Genomic DNA, 15700 nt, shown 5'->3' on the forward strand with positions numbered 1-15700 from the left:
CGCCCTGACCCTGCCTCAGTTTCCCTCCCAGATCCCAGAGATATGGGGCCAGATATGGAGGCTCAAAAGCACCCTGGTTGGAAGGAGCCAGGAGCCCAGGCCCATGGGAGTTAGGGGAGGGGGCAGAGAGCAGGACAGGGCAGGAGACAGGGAGGGGTGGGGGCAGGCAGGCAGGAGTGCTGGGAAGAGCTAGGGCTCAAAGCCCCTGGAGGGCCCTCCAGGGAAAGGCAAACAATGGGTCCTGCTGCTCCCATGGAGCCCTGGCCCCGCCCCCAGCTATAAGGGCCCCGGGCCCAGGCAGGGTGTCCAGGCTGTGGAGGCGTCATGGCCAAGTCACACCTGCTGCTGTGGCTGCTGCTGCTCCCCACACTCTGTGGCCCAGGCGCTGGTGAGTGTCCCCAGCCTCTCCTCACCTCCCTCCCAGCTGGGCCAGGTGCGGATGGGACATCGCTGCCACCTCCACTTCTTACTGAGCTCTGGCTCCATGCCAGGCATTGTGCCTAGTCTGTGCATTATCCTCATTTTAAAAATGAGGAAGCTGAGGCTCAGAGAGGCTCCAGGGCTTGGCACAAGGTCACACAGCTGGTGGGCACAAGAGCAGGTGAAACTCAGAGCTATCTGACTCCTGCATGTTTAACAGCCATGTGCTCCCAGTAAAATCGGGTTTGGAGGATGGGTGAGGTCAGAGCACCAGGTGTGGCCTGGATCCCAAGGTTGCTTTGGCTCCAAACTGCAGCTGTCTGGACCACCTCATCACTGGCCTGTGCCCAGGGCCCTGAGTTCTGGTGCCAAAGCCTGGAGCAAGCATTGCAGTGCAAAGCCCTGGGGCACTGCCTACAGGAAGTCTGGGGACACGCAGGACCAGTGAGTACCACCCAAGCATGCATGGGGACCAAAGGTCTGAGACAGAGGGAACTGGGTATGCTCTGGATGGTCCTGAGAGAATTAGAACCCCCAGTAGGGGATGGGATGGGATGGGATGAAATGGAATGGGTTGAAATGGGATGGGATGGAATAGGATGGGATGGGAAGGGATGGATAGAATGGGATGGGCTAAAATGGAATGGATTGAAATGGGATGGGATGGGATTGCGGGTGGCCGGCAGTTGCCTGTGCTTTGAAATTCCCTGTCAGTCTCTGAAAGAGCCTCACCCACCTGAGCTGGGAGCCTGTCACTCATGTGCCCCACCTTGGGCCCCCTCTCCAGGATGATCTGTGCCAGGAATGTGAAGACATTGTCCGCATCCTCACCAATATGACCAAGGAGGCCATTTTCCAGGTGATGAGGCCCAGATCCTGGGTAAAGTTTATGGGCCAAGAGATGGGAGACAGAGCAGGGAGAAGAGGTTAGCCCCATAAAGAGGCCATTTCCAGGCTGAGGGTGAGGCCTGGGTCATCTGGGGACTCCAGGCACCTCCTGGACCAGAGAGGGCCTTGGCAGTGAGCTCAGCAGCACAGGTAGAGATCATCTTTCCTGAGGGAGAAGGGGCCCTACCTGTGCCCAAGTGTACTTAACTCCTTGGCAGTCTCTGAACTCCGGTCCTGGGAGAAGGGTGGCCAGTCTGCCTGCTGGTGGCCCTGCATGCAGGGACGGGGCAGACTTCAGAGAGGACAAGCTGATGGTCCCCTCTCCGTCCTTGTTGGCTCCCATCTGCCTCCCAGGACACGATGCGGAAGTTCCTGGAGCGTGAGTGTGACGTCCTCCCCTTGAAGCTGCTCGTGCCCCAGTGCCGCCACATGCTGGATGTCTACTTCCCAGTGGTCATCGACTACTTCCAGAGCCAGATTGTGAGGGCCCGCGGACCTCGCCTCCAACCTGCCTCCCCGCACAGCCCCCCATGCCTACCCATGCCCAGAGTTACCCACACACACAGCACCCAGCCCGCCACACATACACACGTGCACACACACACAGAGACCCTGCCCACAACCAGCCCAGGAAACACACTGCCCCTCAGCCAGGTCCCCAGATCACAGCCCCATCTGCTCACCTGTACACAGTGGGCCTGTGCACTTACAAACAGCCACACACCCCCTCATACCCTTCATGCAAGTAAACACAGTCACACACATAGCACACACTCAGTCTCACATAAAACCCACACTGTTACACACTCACACTTACACTCATGCTTACACTTATTCATTCTCACAAACATTCGTGCTCACGCTCATTCACACACATTCCCAGACACCCGCCCCGAAGTCCCCACCTGGTCCATCTCTGCCTTTTGTCTCCCTCCACACCCATCACAGAGCTCTAAACCACAGCCCCCACCCGGCCTGCTCCCCTGACTCCAGGCCCAAAGCCAGCGGCCCTAGTCCCTGAGTCCTTGAGCAGCCTGAGCAGGAATGGGGTTCCCTCCCGCATCCTAACCACCCCCTCACCCTGCATTGTGCCCTAGAACCCGAGGGCCATCTGCAAGTACCTGGGCCTGTGCAAACTTGAGCGTCCAGAGCCAGGGCTGGAGCCAGAGCGATTGAACCCTCTTCTGGACAAGCTGGTCCTCCCCGAGCTGCCTGGAGAGATACCTGGGCCTGAGACACTGGTGAGGGAGGCCCCTCACGCTGCTGGCCCCTCACACTGGATAGGTGGGGATCCAGAGAGCTAGGGCCACAGTGGAGGCCCATGAGTACTTGGGCCTTGGGAGGGGCAAAGCAGGGAAGGGGACAAGCAACTCCAGGCAGGGCCTAAGGCAGGAGCGACAAGGGGAGGGGGAGGCAGAGCCCGGAGGATGCCTTTTCCCGTGCCCAGCCCAGCCTCCGCCCGTGATTCTCTCCCCCAGGATCTCTCTGAGCAGCGGTTTCCCATCCCCCTCCCCTTCTGCTGGCTCTGCAGGACTCTGATCAAGCGGGTCCAAGCTATGATTCCCAAGGTGAGGCGTCCAGGGGCCCCCAGAGGTCCAGCTTCCCCCACCCCTGTCAGGGGCCAGCTGGCTGCCAGAAGTAGGAGGGGAGCCATTGGTGCATTGTCCCCAGTAGGTGCCAGGCCTAGAGTACATTCAACAAATGTCAGGCCCCCGCTGTGTGCCAGGCACTGTGTCAGGCGTCAAAGTACGAAAATGGACCAGACCCAGGCTTGCCCTCCGGCGGCTCACCATCTGATGAAGAAGAATCCTAGTGGTCTCTCTAGAAAAGCTGCTTTAATTTTTCAAAAGGAGAACTTCCACAGATGGTCTCCCCATCCCCGCCTGCGCCGAATGTGGAGTCTTCTGGACCTGTACTGACCACTGCCCGAGGGCCCCGTCAGCCCAGAGCTCCCCCGCCCTGAAATGGGGCCCAGTGAGGAGAGCCCCTGACCCACCAGCCCTTTCCATCTGGTCACGGAGGGGTCCAGCAGCCGATGAGGTCTTCGCTTTCCCAAGTTTGCCTTGTGGTAGGAGAGATTTTTTCAGATAGTGATAAAGGCAGAGCAGAGAATTAAAACATATGAAGTGAGGGACAGTGACGGGAGAGGGGGTTAGGCTGGTTGGTCAAGAAGAGTGTCTGAGGAGGTGACAATTAAGCTGGGACCTAGAGGACAAGACCCTGATGGGCCACAGGCCTCGATCAAGAACGAGCTTGGCAAGCCAGAGGAACAGAAAGCCTGCATGGCTGCAGCAGATGGGCCAAGGGGAGAGTGGTCGGAGAAGGGACCAGAGGGGAAGGCATGGCCAGGCCATGTGGAAATGTCTAAGTCAAGTTAAGAAACGTTGGACTTTATTCCCAATGCTATTTACAGCTGTGGAAGGGTTTCAACTGGGGGATGCCATGGTCTGAGTTGCACTTTAGAAAGATCACTGTCCTGCTGTTTGAAGGATGGGTTGGGCAGATGGGAGGCAATAATGAAAGCAAGGAGAGTAATTAGGAGACTATTGCAGACAATCTCAATGAGAGAAGATAGGGGTGGAGGTAAGAGGTGGACTGGGGATATGTTTGGGAGGTGGCTCAACAGGACTTGGTTATAGGTGGGACCTGGGGAGTGAGGACAGGTGAGGAATCCATGATGACTTCATGGACTTTGGCTGGAGCAACCAGCTCTCTGGTAATGTCACCAGCTGAGATGGGTAAACTTGAGAAGAAACTGGTTTGGGCAGAAAAATAACATGGCTAGAAGCCCTCTCCGAGTCCTAAGTCCCAGATGGCAGTACAACATGCAAGAGGAGATGTCGAGCCTTAGGGGAAAGGTCAGGGGCAGAGATATCAATCTAAGAGTCTCTGGCTGTGGACAAGATTTAAATCCAAGGGAGAGTGGGATCATCCATGGTCCATCCCAGGGACGTGGTATGGCCAGGCTGGAGGAGGAGTCCTGGTCAAACAGAGGGAAATGCCAGCAAAAGAGCCCAAGGAGGGCCAGCCAATGAAGTGGGGGACAGCATGGTGTGATGTCACGGAAGCTGAGAGGAGAAAGTTCTCCCTCCCTTTTGAGGAGGGAGTGGTCACCTGGGCTGAAAGCTCCTGCTGGATCAAGACAAGGCAGGACTGGGGGATTGGGAACAGGGAGGTTGTTGGGGGCCTCGAGAGCTGTTTTGAAAGCATGATGGGGACAGAAGCCCAAATGCAGTGGGCTCCAGGGAGAATGGAGGGGAAGAAATGGAGCAGCAAGTATTGACAACTGTTTCAAGAAGTTTTTCTGGGAAGGGGAACAGAGATGGGTGAGGCTTTTTAATGACAGAAGCTATTTTAACATGTTTATATGCCAATGGGAGAAGTAATGAGGCAGAAGAGAGAGGATAATGCAGGGATGAAGCACTTGTGAAGGGGGATCTGGGGGGACCAGTGCATGAGTGGACAGGCTGGCCTTTGACAGAGCAAAGATCACTCATCCATCATCGTTGTAGCAGGAGGGGAGGCAGAGTGTGGGTTCCAATGCCAGCAGGTGGGTGAAATGTACCCATCTGGAACACATCACACCCAGAGAGTTGCACTTCCCTGTGCCCAGCTCCCACCTCAACCTTGCTGGCCCTGGGGGACAGTGGGGGCTGCAAGCAGGAGCCGGGCCAAGGTCAACCTGTTGCACATGGGTCCTTCCTACAAGTTGGTTGAGTGAATAAAGGAGGGAAGGAATGAGCTAGCATGCTTGCTGCCTCTCTCCTTGCCCTTCACCTTGGAGGTTGTGTTTGGAATCAAGGTCAGGTGGGGAAACTCCCGGCTTCCCCCAGGGACTCCTGCAACCAGGGACAGGTTGGCTCTGGGAGCCACAGACAGGAGTGAGGCCACATGTGGGGAAGCACAGCAAGCCCTGGGTCAGGAGGGAGAAGACACAGATCACGTTCCATCTCTGCCCCCGGCTGCCAGGTGGCCTTGGGATGCCCACCTCTGTGGGCTAGCTATGCCCCTTTCAACGATTCCAGAGCCTTTGAAGTCAGAGCTGGACCCCCAGCCTGGCTCCAGCACTCGCTTGTGACTCTGGGCAAGTCCCTGGACTCTCTGATGTCCAGTGTCCTTATCTGTAAACAGCATAATCATTTACCCTCTGAGAAGGGAACAAAAGAAAGTCTACGAAATGCCCAGTGGGCACGGAGTAGATCTTGCCAGAGAAGGTCCCACCGTGCCCTCTCTCGACCCCCGCCCCAGGGTGTGCTGGCCGTGGCTGTGGCCCAGGTGTGCCACGTGGTACCCCTGGTGGTGGGTGGCATCTGCCAGTGCCTGGCCGAGCGCTACACTGTCATCCTTCTGGACGCACTGCTGGGCCGCTTTGTGCCCCAGCTGGTCTGCGGCCTCGTCCTCAGGTGCTCCAGCGAGGATGGCACTGGCCCAGGTGAGCCTGCCGCCCCAGCCCCTGCCTACTGTCCGTCTCATCCTCTGCCCCCTCCCTCGGCCCTGCACCACCCTCTCCCTCTCCTATCCCCCTGCACCACACCAGCAAGAACGGAAACTGAGTACCTCTGCAGGGCAGCCTTGACTGTTTTCTCTCTAGCCCTCACCGCTCTAGGGTCCCTCCCGGGAAAATGGCTATCACAAGACTCCAAGTGCCAGCTCTGCCTGTTTGTGACCACCCAGGCAAGAAACAGCAGCACGCAGCCCATGCCGCAGGCAATGCGCCAGGCCTGCCTCGGCTCCTGGCTGGACAGGCAAAAGGTGTGGGGAACTTGGGACCCAGGGCGGGTGGAGGGTTGAGCTGAGAACGGCTTCCCAGCCAGAGACTCACAGGGTGGGCCAGACCTCTGCCCTTGAGGAGCTCAGACAGGACATGGGCCAAACAACGGTGGGACTGTGACTCAGAGCAAAACCTGCTCGATTCAGCAGTCACCTCTGGACAAAGGATGTGGGCTGGGAGAACCCACAGGCCTCCCTCATGGAAGAGGAGCAAGGCCAGTTTACCAGGAGACGAATAATGCCAAGGGCCAGGGCCAAAGGGAGCGGGAGAGGGCCTGGCCTTCTCTCCAGGGTCCTGGTCCTGTCCCAGCCCCATCCCTCCTCCCATTGTGACTCACTGGGGACAAACCCACCTGCAAAAGGAGAAGGCTGGGCTCGAAGGTCCTAGAGTCGCAGTACTCAGAGCCGATGACAGTGAATTCCCTTTAACGTATGATGCCGATGGCGCGGCCGAGGCCAGCCTGCTGACTGCCTTCCCAGGAGGCAGCTTCCGCAGGGTACTCCTCTGCTCCATAACTTTCAGGGCTCCCTGCTGCCTACCACACCAGATCTCAAAGACCAGATGAGCTTGAAGGTTTCTTCTAGGACTGAAATTTGGGAGGAGGGGAAGGTGGGGGCTAAGATTCAGCCCCTGTGCCTGGGTTTCAAGACCCTCCATCTCCAACGTTCCTGGCTTTCCCGACAGAAACCCTCCATTTCAGCCCACACAGGGTTGTTCAGTCTTACTTATAGCCTGAGCTGCTCAGAGGGGGCCGATGGCCGGACCTACGGCGGGTCAGGGGGGAGCCCTGGAGTGATCCAGATAAGTGGAGAGACCAGGACGGCAAGGCAGGAGAGTCCTGCAGGGGGCCCGGTCCACCCCACATCCATTTGTCTGTCTCCTTCCTCAGTGTGAGCAATTTTTGGAGCAGCACATGCCGCAGCTGCAGACCCTGGCATCCAGGGGCTGGGCTGCCCACGCCACCTGCCAGGTATGCCCGCCCCTGCCCACTGGTCCTAGCACCTTCCTCAGTTCCCAGAGCCCCACCCTCTCTGGTGCATGATCCTCAGAGGGCCCACTCCTCTGGGTCCAGAGCAGCCCCAGGAGCACAGGCCTAGGCCTGGGAGGTGCCCCCCACTGCTTTAATATAGAAAAGGCATCTCAGAGCGGTCAAGAAAAAGCTACAAAAGAATGGAAAGGAGCAGTATGGGAAGGGAGGGGGCAGCTTTAAGGAGTGTGGTTTGATGCACATTATGGGATGGAGGTTGTTCACAGAGCAGTGTGTGCTTGGCAGTGGCTGCACAGTGGGGGTTCTGGGGCAAGCATCCCATCTTCTCCAATTCTAAACCGAGAAGGCCGGGGCTCGGAGCACCCAAGGAGTTAACCAGGTTACACCAAGAGTACCCGCCAGGTGGCAGGTGGAGAGCTGCCCTTTCCAGGAGAGGCCTCCCCATCCCTCTCAGAGCTTGGAATGGGAGCGGGGTTCAAGGCCTCAGGCCCTAATGCTGTCTCTGTGCAGGCCCTGGGGGTGTGTGCAACCACGTTCAGTCCTCTCCAGTGTGTCGGCAGCCCCCACTTCTGATGAGAACTCAAAGCTGTACCAGGTGAGTCCAGGCTCCCAACTGGGGGGAGGAGGAGGGGGGCCCATCCCGCACCCATCAGAGGAGGGCCCCTGTTCCCCAAGCAGGAGGCGGGAGCCACTGCTGCTGGTTGCTCCATCCTCCTCACAGGCTATAACTCAAGGCTCCTGAGGGCCCCTGGCGGCACCAGCACGAGAGTGACCTCTCTCAGACCCCACCCACTCCCTCTCCTCAGAATCCCTGCTGCCCTCAGTGCCAGGCCCAGCTCTCAGCTTCCTTGCCCTGTCCCAGCCCTCAGGAGAGCTTCAGCTCCTGCCTGAGGCTTCCCCTTCACAGCTCACCCTCCGGACTCCCTGATCCTCAGTATTTGATGTGTTCAGACCAAGGTCAAACTTTCCTGAAACTCAGGGGACATCAGACTTCACTGCCCAAAGTGTCATCCCCTCAGATGCCAGGAACTCCACCATCATCTGACTCCACCCTCCTGAGACACATTTCTCTCTCCCTCTCATTGTCTAAGTCAGAGGTAGCACCTTAGGATGCAGGGGTGGGTCAGATGCAGCCTCTGTGACCAGGTGCCTCGGGGCAGGGAAGTGATGCTGAGAGGGACAGACATGGCAACAGTGGGCTCGAAGTGCCCCAGAGCAAACTTGGTTGACTTTACAATTCTGCTCAGAGCAAGCCCCTAACGCAATGGTCATTATTCACTTCTTCGCTCATTTTAAAAAAATGTAGTGAGTGCCTGTGGCCAGGCCACATTCTAGGGACAAGAACTAGAGGTGTGAATAAAACAGGGAGCCCCCCGCCCTCCAGGAGCCCTCCTAGAATCACAAGTCCCTGTGGGAGGCAGTGGGGAGGAAATGTCTGCCCCGACCCAGACCCATCCCACAGGGACCTGTTTAATGGTATCCCTCCCCCACTGATGAGCAGGGCTCCCGGCACCAGGAAGACCTGAGCCTTCCATCCCTGTTGAAACAGGAAGAGCAGTGGCTTGGCACGAGGGGCCTGGGCTCTGGTCCCAACTCTGCCATCAATTGACCACGGGTCCCCAGCCAAGAGATGCCACCACCTCTCTGGCCCTCATTCTCCTCAGCAGCAAAGAGGTTACCAAGTGAAGCGGTCTCCAGGACTCGAGCTCTCCCACATGACAAAGCTCCTCCTCACGCTCCCTGCCCCCACTGAAAAGAAGCCTTCACTGCTATGCTCACCGTCCCCACCTCCTTTCCTCAAAAGGACCTTAAGCTGGTGGGCCACGAACCCACAGCTTGTGCTCTCAGGCCAGTGTCTGTCTTGTCTGTGCTATCTCTAACCACAGCCTGAAACCACAGTCACTTCCGTCCTCTCCGGGTGTAGGGCAGCGTCTTCTGGAGGAGGTCTGCCAGAGGTGGGGCTTCCAGCCTGGGCCAGCTTCACAGTGGACCGGAGCCAGCACAGCTCCACAGCCCCTCAGGGTTGGGCCGAGGGGAATTTGGCCATCCGAGCCCAGGAGGACAGCAGGGCAGACGGTGGGCCCTGCCTCACTCCCATCTCCATGTGCACAAGATACTAGCTTTTACAATTATTTTGCTAACACTTTCACAAAATTTAAAATTCAGAAGAATAAAAAATGGGAACGTAAGTTACCATGAAAGCTAAGCGTATGAAATCCTTAAACTTTTTTAAAAAATCAGGAAATCCCTGGCGTGGTCAAGAGAGGACATGGCAGTGTTCAGGCATGGTGGGAAGGTGGTCGGGCAAATTTTCATATCTGAAATCTGCTGCTGCTGAAGAGCTGTCACTTTTAAGATGTAAAAAGGGGTTTTCCTTTTTTATGTCTTTCTAAGGTGAACTTCCAACTTTTGTTAGAAATTGCAGGGTGATTCAATTTCTGCTATGATTTATCTCCTCAAAGCTCAGTTGGGGCTGTGCATGCTCTGAATCAGTTCCTATGTAATGCAATGCCTATAATAATGCTAATAAAGTCATATTTCCTTGTACTAAAAAGAAAAAGACACTGTCCTTTAAGATGCTGCAGCAACTGCAGCCTCACTCTGAAGGGAGCCACTGGGAGCCCACCTCACTCTCCCCTTTGACGGAGAAGCAGATGCCCACATCACCTCTCCCTCTTATAAGTGCCTCCAGCCCGGCCCTCACCTGTTACCTTCCCCTCTCCCGAAGAGTCCACTCACTGTGACAAGGTGAGGTTGTCAGGGTACAAAAAATCAAAACATACCAAAAAACAGATAAAGAATCCTTTAGCATTAAAGACCTAAATGTCTGGAAGAGTTCCTTTATTTATAAAAGAACTTTTGTGGTATTCCCTATTATAAAAGAAATGTGTTTCTCGTAGAAAATTCAGAAACTGCAGACCAAAAAAGAGTGGAAATCACCCACAACCCTCCCAGTCCTGGGAGAGAACTATAGAAGGATGTATACTTTGACACTGAGCTAGACGTTTTCAATCCATTTTCCCCACACCTCCACCTTCAGGCACCAGGGAAAGCTTTCTATACAACCTACTCCTGGGGTAGGGCTGATGCACACAAATTCTTGGCCTCTGAATTTGAACTTTTAAGTAAATTTTTGTAAATCTATAGCAGACTACTGTCTTGAAAGCCATTATTTCCATTTCAAAAAGCCCCAAGTCCCTGAGAGAAGAGTGTTTTAAATTCTTTAAAAAGGCTGGTTGGGAAGATGAAGTGCCTAGGCCTGAAGGAGAGGCTTCACTCAAAAGGAGACCAGGAGTTAACCAGCTGGTGGGAGGAGAGAAGTGGCAGGAAGTGGCTAGGGCTGAGACTCAGAGGGTCCCTGAGACGCGCCCAGCATCCTGCATCCCAAGAGGAAGGTGGGGAGGGAGAAGCCCCAGAAGGGGTGAGGCCCCAAGAGCAGACGGGACTTGATCTTCACTTTCCAGGGTGTGGTGTGAGGAGAACAAGAGTCCCTTAGAGAAGGCTGCCTCCAATGTGACACCACAGAGGGAAGAGCACAGCCTCAGAGAGGGACCTAGACAGACAGGCGGAGGCCCTCTTCAGGGAGTGCCCCCAGCATGACACAGAAGAGCGATCACAGCCCACGGCCCAAGGGGCTGTCAGAATCAGCTCTGGACAAGACGGCGAGCCCCCGAGAGCCCCTGTGACTGGAGACAAAGCACTGACAGATTTTGCGGACCTTGAGAGGAGCAAAAGTCAGACATGTGTAGCCAATGGCAGCACAAGGGGGAGATAAGGCAAGACGAGCAACGCTTCAGTGGAGACCTGGAGGACCAGGGAGACCAGTCATGACATCCTCCTCATGACAGGGCAATTGGTAAATCATTCCCAGGGAAAAGGCAAGGAGGATTCTGTGATTATTTATCCAAGAGGGGCTGCGTATTAAACAACAAGGGATCGAGTTATTTTCAAATGGAATTACTAAGTTTTGGGGGCTAATGAGCCAAATGAGTTCAGTTATAGAGAAATAAAGACAGTTACGTTTTGTCCCCCTGATTAATGACTGAGATTTAAAATCCAAAACACAATCACTATAACATTATTTATCATTCCAAGCCTTTCTCTGCACATATACAAAGAGATGTAACAGATTTACAAAAATGGGAACATTCTATACATGCTTCTTTGAAAACTGCTCTGTTCATTTAAAAATAACCTTTCCAGGTCAACAAATGTAGATACTTATATTACTGCTACTTGCTGCTGACTTTCTTGATATAAGCACTTTCCTTTTTAAAACAATTATTATCAACAATGTTGTGAAAAATAAGAATCCTGGCACTTTATCTTTGTTTACTATTCTATTTATTAGAATCAATTCCAAGACACAAAATTTTGGGGGATGAAAACTATGCACACCTTTACCTTTAATCCATGATGTATTACCAAACTGCCCCTCTCTACCAGCCACACCAGTTTCCATCGCAATAGTAAACAAGTGTCTCTTTTCCACTCTCATCAACCCTGGGTATAGCAATCTTTCAAATCTTTGCTAATCTAAAATATAAAAATGACCTCTCTGGTTATTCTAATTTGCATTTCTTTGGTTACTAAGTAAAAGTAAACATTTTTTTTTACATGTTTATTGGCCATTTGTATGTGATCTTTCATGAAATTTCTATTTGGGTTTTTTGTCTGATTTTCCATTGGAGTGTTCTTTTTATTATCTTTCCAGTAAATGAGTATATCAGGTATACTCATTTATTTACTGTCCTATATGTTGCAAATTTTCTATCTATCATATGTCTTTTAGATTTAGGATATGTTTTCTATGTATCTATCTTCTCCTTTGTGATTTCTGGTTAAGAAAGCACGAATTTCACTTCTTTCTCATCTGTGGTTAGAGTGGCCAGAACATGAGGTTTCCAAAAGTGGAAGCATATGGTGGGATCAGGACCGTAAAGACATGCGGGCCAGGCCCCTGGCTCAGACAGCAGTGGTGGAAGCAAGCCATGTGTCAACCACAAGGACGTTAAGCTACTGCACACAGGACATGACAGCTCTAAGCTGTGGTCCCCAACCTTTCAGGCAACATTATCTATTGTCAACCTCTTGGGAGACCACAAAGAGACAAAATCATCTGTGCAAAAGAAGGATACAGAGAACAGAGACTTAGTACCATGCCATTTGCTCAACAATCACTAGTGACTGACTCCTAAGTGCAAAGCATTTCCCTAGAGCTGGGCACAAAAGAAAACAGTTCCTGTCTGCCCTTTGGGAACTCAGAGTCTAGCTGGGAAGACAGACATTAATCACAGAATCACAGAAAAAAATGGAATACTTCAGGTGCGATAAGTGCTATCAATTAGAGACACACATGATACTAAGTGGATACGAGGCATCAGAGAGGTGAAGAGGATCAAGGAGCATCCCTAGCAGAGGAAGCAGATGGCACAAAGGGCTGTGGCTCATCTGAGCAACAGAACGAAGGTCAGTGAGCCTGGGATGGAGGACCGCGAGAAACCTCCCCAGAGGAGAGGCCAGAGAGGCTAGGAATTTCAGTCTTTATCCTAAGAGCCAAGGAAGTGTCTTAAGTGAGAGACCAGGGTGTGAGGGAGAGATGAGTTGGTTAGGTTTGTTTTTTAAAAGATTACTCTGGTTAAAGTGTGAATGAATTGGTGGAGGGGGACAAGGGAGTGTGGGGAGACCCATTAGGAGCTCACTGTAAACAGAAACCGGCAATAGCTAAGAATGAGAGTGGCAGAGGCCCTGTGCAGAAGTCAGATGGATCTTGGAGAGTGACTTGGGACAATCATAAATTAATCATTAATTATATAATGATATTATGTAATTATATAATTAATACTAAATTATATAATTTATGTAACATAATTATATAATTTATATAATTAATAATAAACTATGTAATTTATATAAAAATTACATGATAATTATATATAAATCAATAAGTCAGAGGGTGACTCCAAAAGAAGCTGTTGTCCCAGATGTAGCATGTTTACTGATACAGCACAGCCCCTGGCACTTGTATACTTTATTCTCCACACCGCTTTCTAAAGATCACCAGAAGCTGTCTGCTTTCACCTGGCAGGGCCAACAGTAACCTTCACAGTGTCGCCTCAGGACAATGCCAATTCTCCCGCTCTCCACCAGAACATAGGTCACAGACACCTTGATCGCCTTGACATCCCACAAAACATGACACTGGTCTACTACATTGATGACATTGTCATGACTGGATCTGATGAGCAGGAGTACCAAGTACTTTAAATGTTTCAGTAACACATAAGAAAACAAGAGGGTGGGATGTAACCCCACAATTCAGGGGCCTGCCACCTCAGTGACGTTTCTGAGGGTCAGTGGTCTAGAGTATGTCAAAATATCCCCTCCAAGGTGACAAACAAGTTGCTCTACCTCCTATCACCTACTGCACACACACCCACAAAGGCGGCACAATGGTAGGCTGTTTGGGCTTTTGGAGACAACATACACCCCACCTGAGTGTGCTTTGACACATCTAGAGAGTCACTTAGAACTGTACGGCCACTAGTTTCAAGGAGACTAGAAAAAGAAGTTTCTGCAGCAAGTTTAGGCTGCAGAACAGGCTGCTCTACTACTTGGGCCTTATGATCCAGGAGATCCAATGATATGTCCAAGTGCCCATGGCAAATAGGAACGCTGTATGGGGCCGCCGGCAAGACCCGTAGGACAATCACAGTGCAGAACTCCGGGATTTTGGAGCAAGTTTACGTCCTCTTCTTCTGCAGATACCTATTCTCCTTTTGAGAATCAGTTTCTTCTGACTAGTGACTGGGCCATGGTAGAGACTGAGCACCTAACCATGGCACATCAGGTGCCCATGCAGCCTGAGTTCCCCTCATGAACTGGCTGTGGTCTGATGCCTAGCCATGTTGCACATGCGCAGCTACAGCCTATCATTAAATGGAACCAGCATGAGAGACCAAGCTCAGGCAGGTCCAAAAGGCACAAGTTACATGAGCAGGTGGCTCAGATTCCTTTGGTACCAACTCCTGCTGCATTGCCTCCTGGGGTATTCCTTAAGACCAGCTGACCAAGGAAGACAAAATTCAAGACTGGTTTATTGATGGATTTGCACAATATGCTGGTACAACCCACAAGTGGACAGATTCACCCCTACTCAGGGTGACACTGAAGGACAACAGTGAAGGAAAATCCTCTAGCGGGCATACTTCAGGCAGTATATTTGGCTGTTCACTGTATTTGGAGTGTGAGATGGTCACAAGTGCAGATGTAGACTAATTCTGAGCAGTTGCCAACAGTTTGGCTGGATGGTCAGGGATCCAAAAGGAACAGGATTGTGTGATTGGTGAAAAGAAAGTCTGGGGAAGAGGTATATGGAGAGACTACTTGAATAAGTATATACTATGAAAATATTTGTGTTCCATGCGAATGCCCATCAAAAGGCATGCACCGCAGAGACTCTTCATAAAAATAGGTGTACACCAAGGACATGCTCTCTAATGTCAGCCAGCGGTCTCTTTCTCCAGCCATCCCCAGTGCTTGCTCAAAGAGCTCAGGACCCATGGTAGTGGGGATGGAGAATATGCATGGGCTCGACAACATGGACTTCCCTTCTCCTGACCTGATTAGCACTTCTGCTGAGTATCTAATCCGCCAACAGCAGGGATTAACATTGAGCCCCTCATATGGCACTATGCCTTGTGGGGATCAGCCAGCCACCTGGTGCCAGGCTGATTACCACCTTCTATTATAGAGGCAGAAATCCGTCCTCAGAAGAATAGAAACATTCTGGACACAGATTTGCCTTCCCTGCCCATAATGCTTCTGCCAGCACCACCATGCATTGGCTCACAGAATGTCTTATCAACCATCATGACATTCCACACAGCACTGCATCTGGTCAAGGAACTCTTTTCACAGCAAAAGAAGCGCAGTAATGGGCTCATGCCCATAGATTTAACTGCTCTTACCACATACACCACTATCTGGAAGCAGCTAGCCTAACTGAAAGGTAGAGTGGCTTACTGAAAACTGTTACAGTACCATTTGGTCCTCTTCTTTTACAGGATGCAGTACATACTTTGAATCAGAGACCATTATATGATGCTCTCTCCCTCAGAGCCAAAATACATGGGTCTAGAAAATGCGCAGATGTTGGAGTGACTCTTCTACTACACCTAATAACCTTCTTGCAGAATTTTTGCTTCCTGTACCAACAACTTTAATCTCTACTGGTTTAGAGATTTTAGTTCCCAAGGGAGGAATACTTCCACCAGAGGACACAATAACGGTTCCACTAACTTAGAAGATGAGGGGTCGGCCCCGTGGCCGAGTGGTTAAGTTCACGTGCTCTGCTGCGGCAGCCCAGGGTTTCGCCAGTTCGGATCCTGGGCATGGACATGGCACCGCTCATCAAGCCATGCTGAGGCAGCGTCCCACATGCAACTAGAAGGACCCACAACGAAAAATACACACCCATGTACCGGGGGGCTCTCGGGAGGAGGAGGATAAATAAAATCTTTAAAAAAAAAAAAAAAAAGATGATACCACCTGGGCATTTGGGGCTACTTATGTTACTGAACCAATAGGGGGAAAAAAAAAAAGTGGGGTGAGGGAGTGTAATCTACTTGTCA

At 52.1% G+C, this 15700-nt stretch overlaps 1 protein-coding gene across 6 annotated transcripts; it reads left to right on the forward strand.

Moving 5' to 3' along the window:
• Positions 1–213: 213 nt before the first annotated feature.
• Positions 214–9627, forward strand: SFTPB (surfactant protein B). 6 transcript variants are annotated; one of them, XM_014852809.3, is made up of 11 exons: positions 214–388; positions 737–864; positions 1208–1279; positions 1663–1788; positions 2406–2549; positions 2787–2876; positions 5557–5740; positions 5900–6060; positions 6969–7049; positions 7578–7662; positions 8569–9627. In XM_014852809.3, exons 1-10 carry the CDS (start codon positions 325–327, stop codon positions 7638–7640), a joined length of 1113 nt encoding a protein of 370 aa, XP_014708295.3. In that variant the 5' UTR covers positions 214–324; the 3' UTR covers positions 7641–7662; positions 8569–9627. The 6 variants fall into 6 exon arrangements, with proteins under 6 accessions (XP_014708295.3, XP_070367944.1, XP_070367945.1 ...); XM_014852811.3 differs by having other exon boundaries at positions 230–388; positions 8617–9627; XM_070511842.1 differs by having other exon boundaries at positions 230–388; positions 5626–5740.
• Positions 9628–15700: the final 6073 nt, after the last annotated feature.

This window comes from Equus asinus, chromosome 6 (assembly GCF_041296235.1).
Source record: "Equus asinus isolate D_3611 breed Donkey chromosome 6, EquAss-T2T_v2, whole genome shotgun sequence".
Classification (NCBI taxonomy): Eukaryota; Metazoa; Chordata; class Mammalia; order Perissodactyla; family Equidae; genus Equus; species Equus asinus.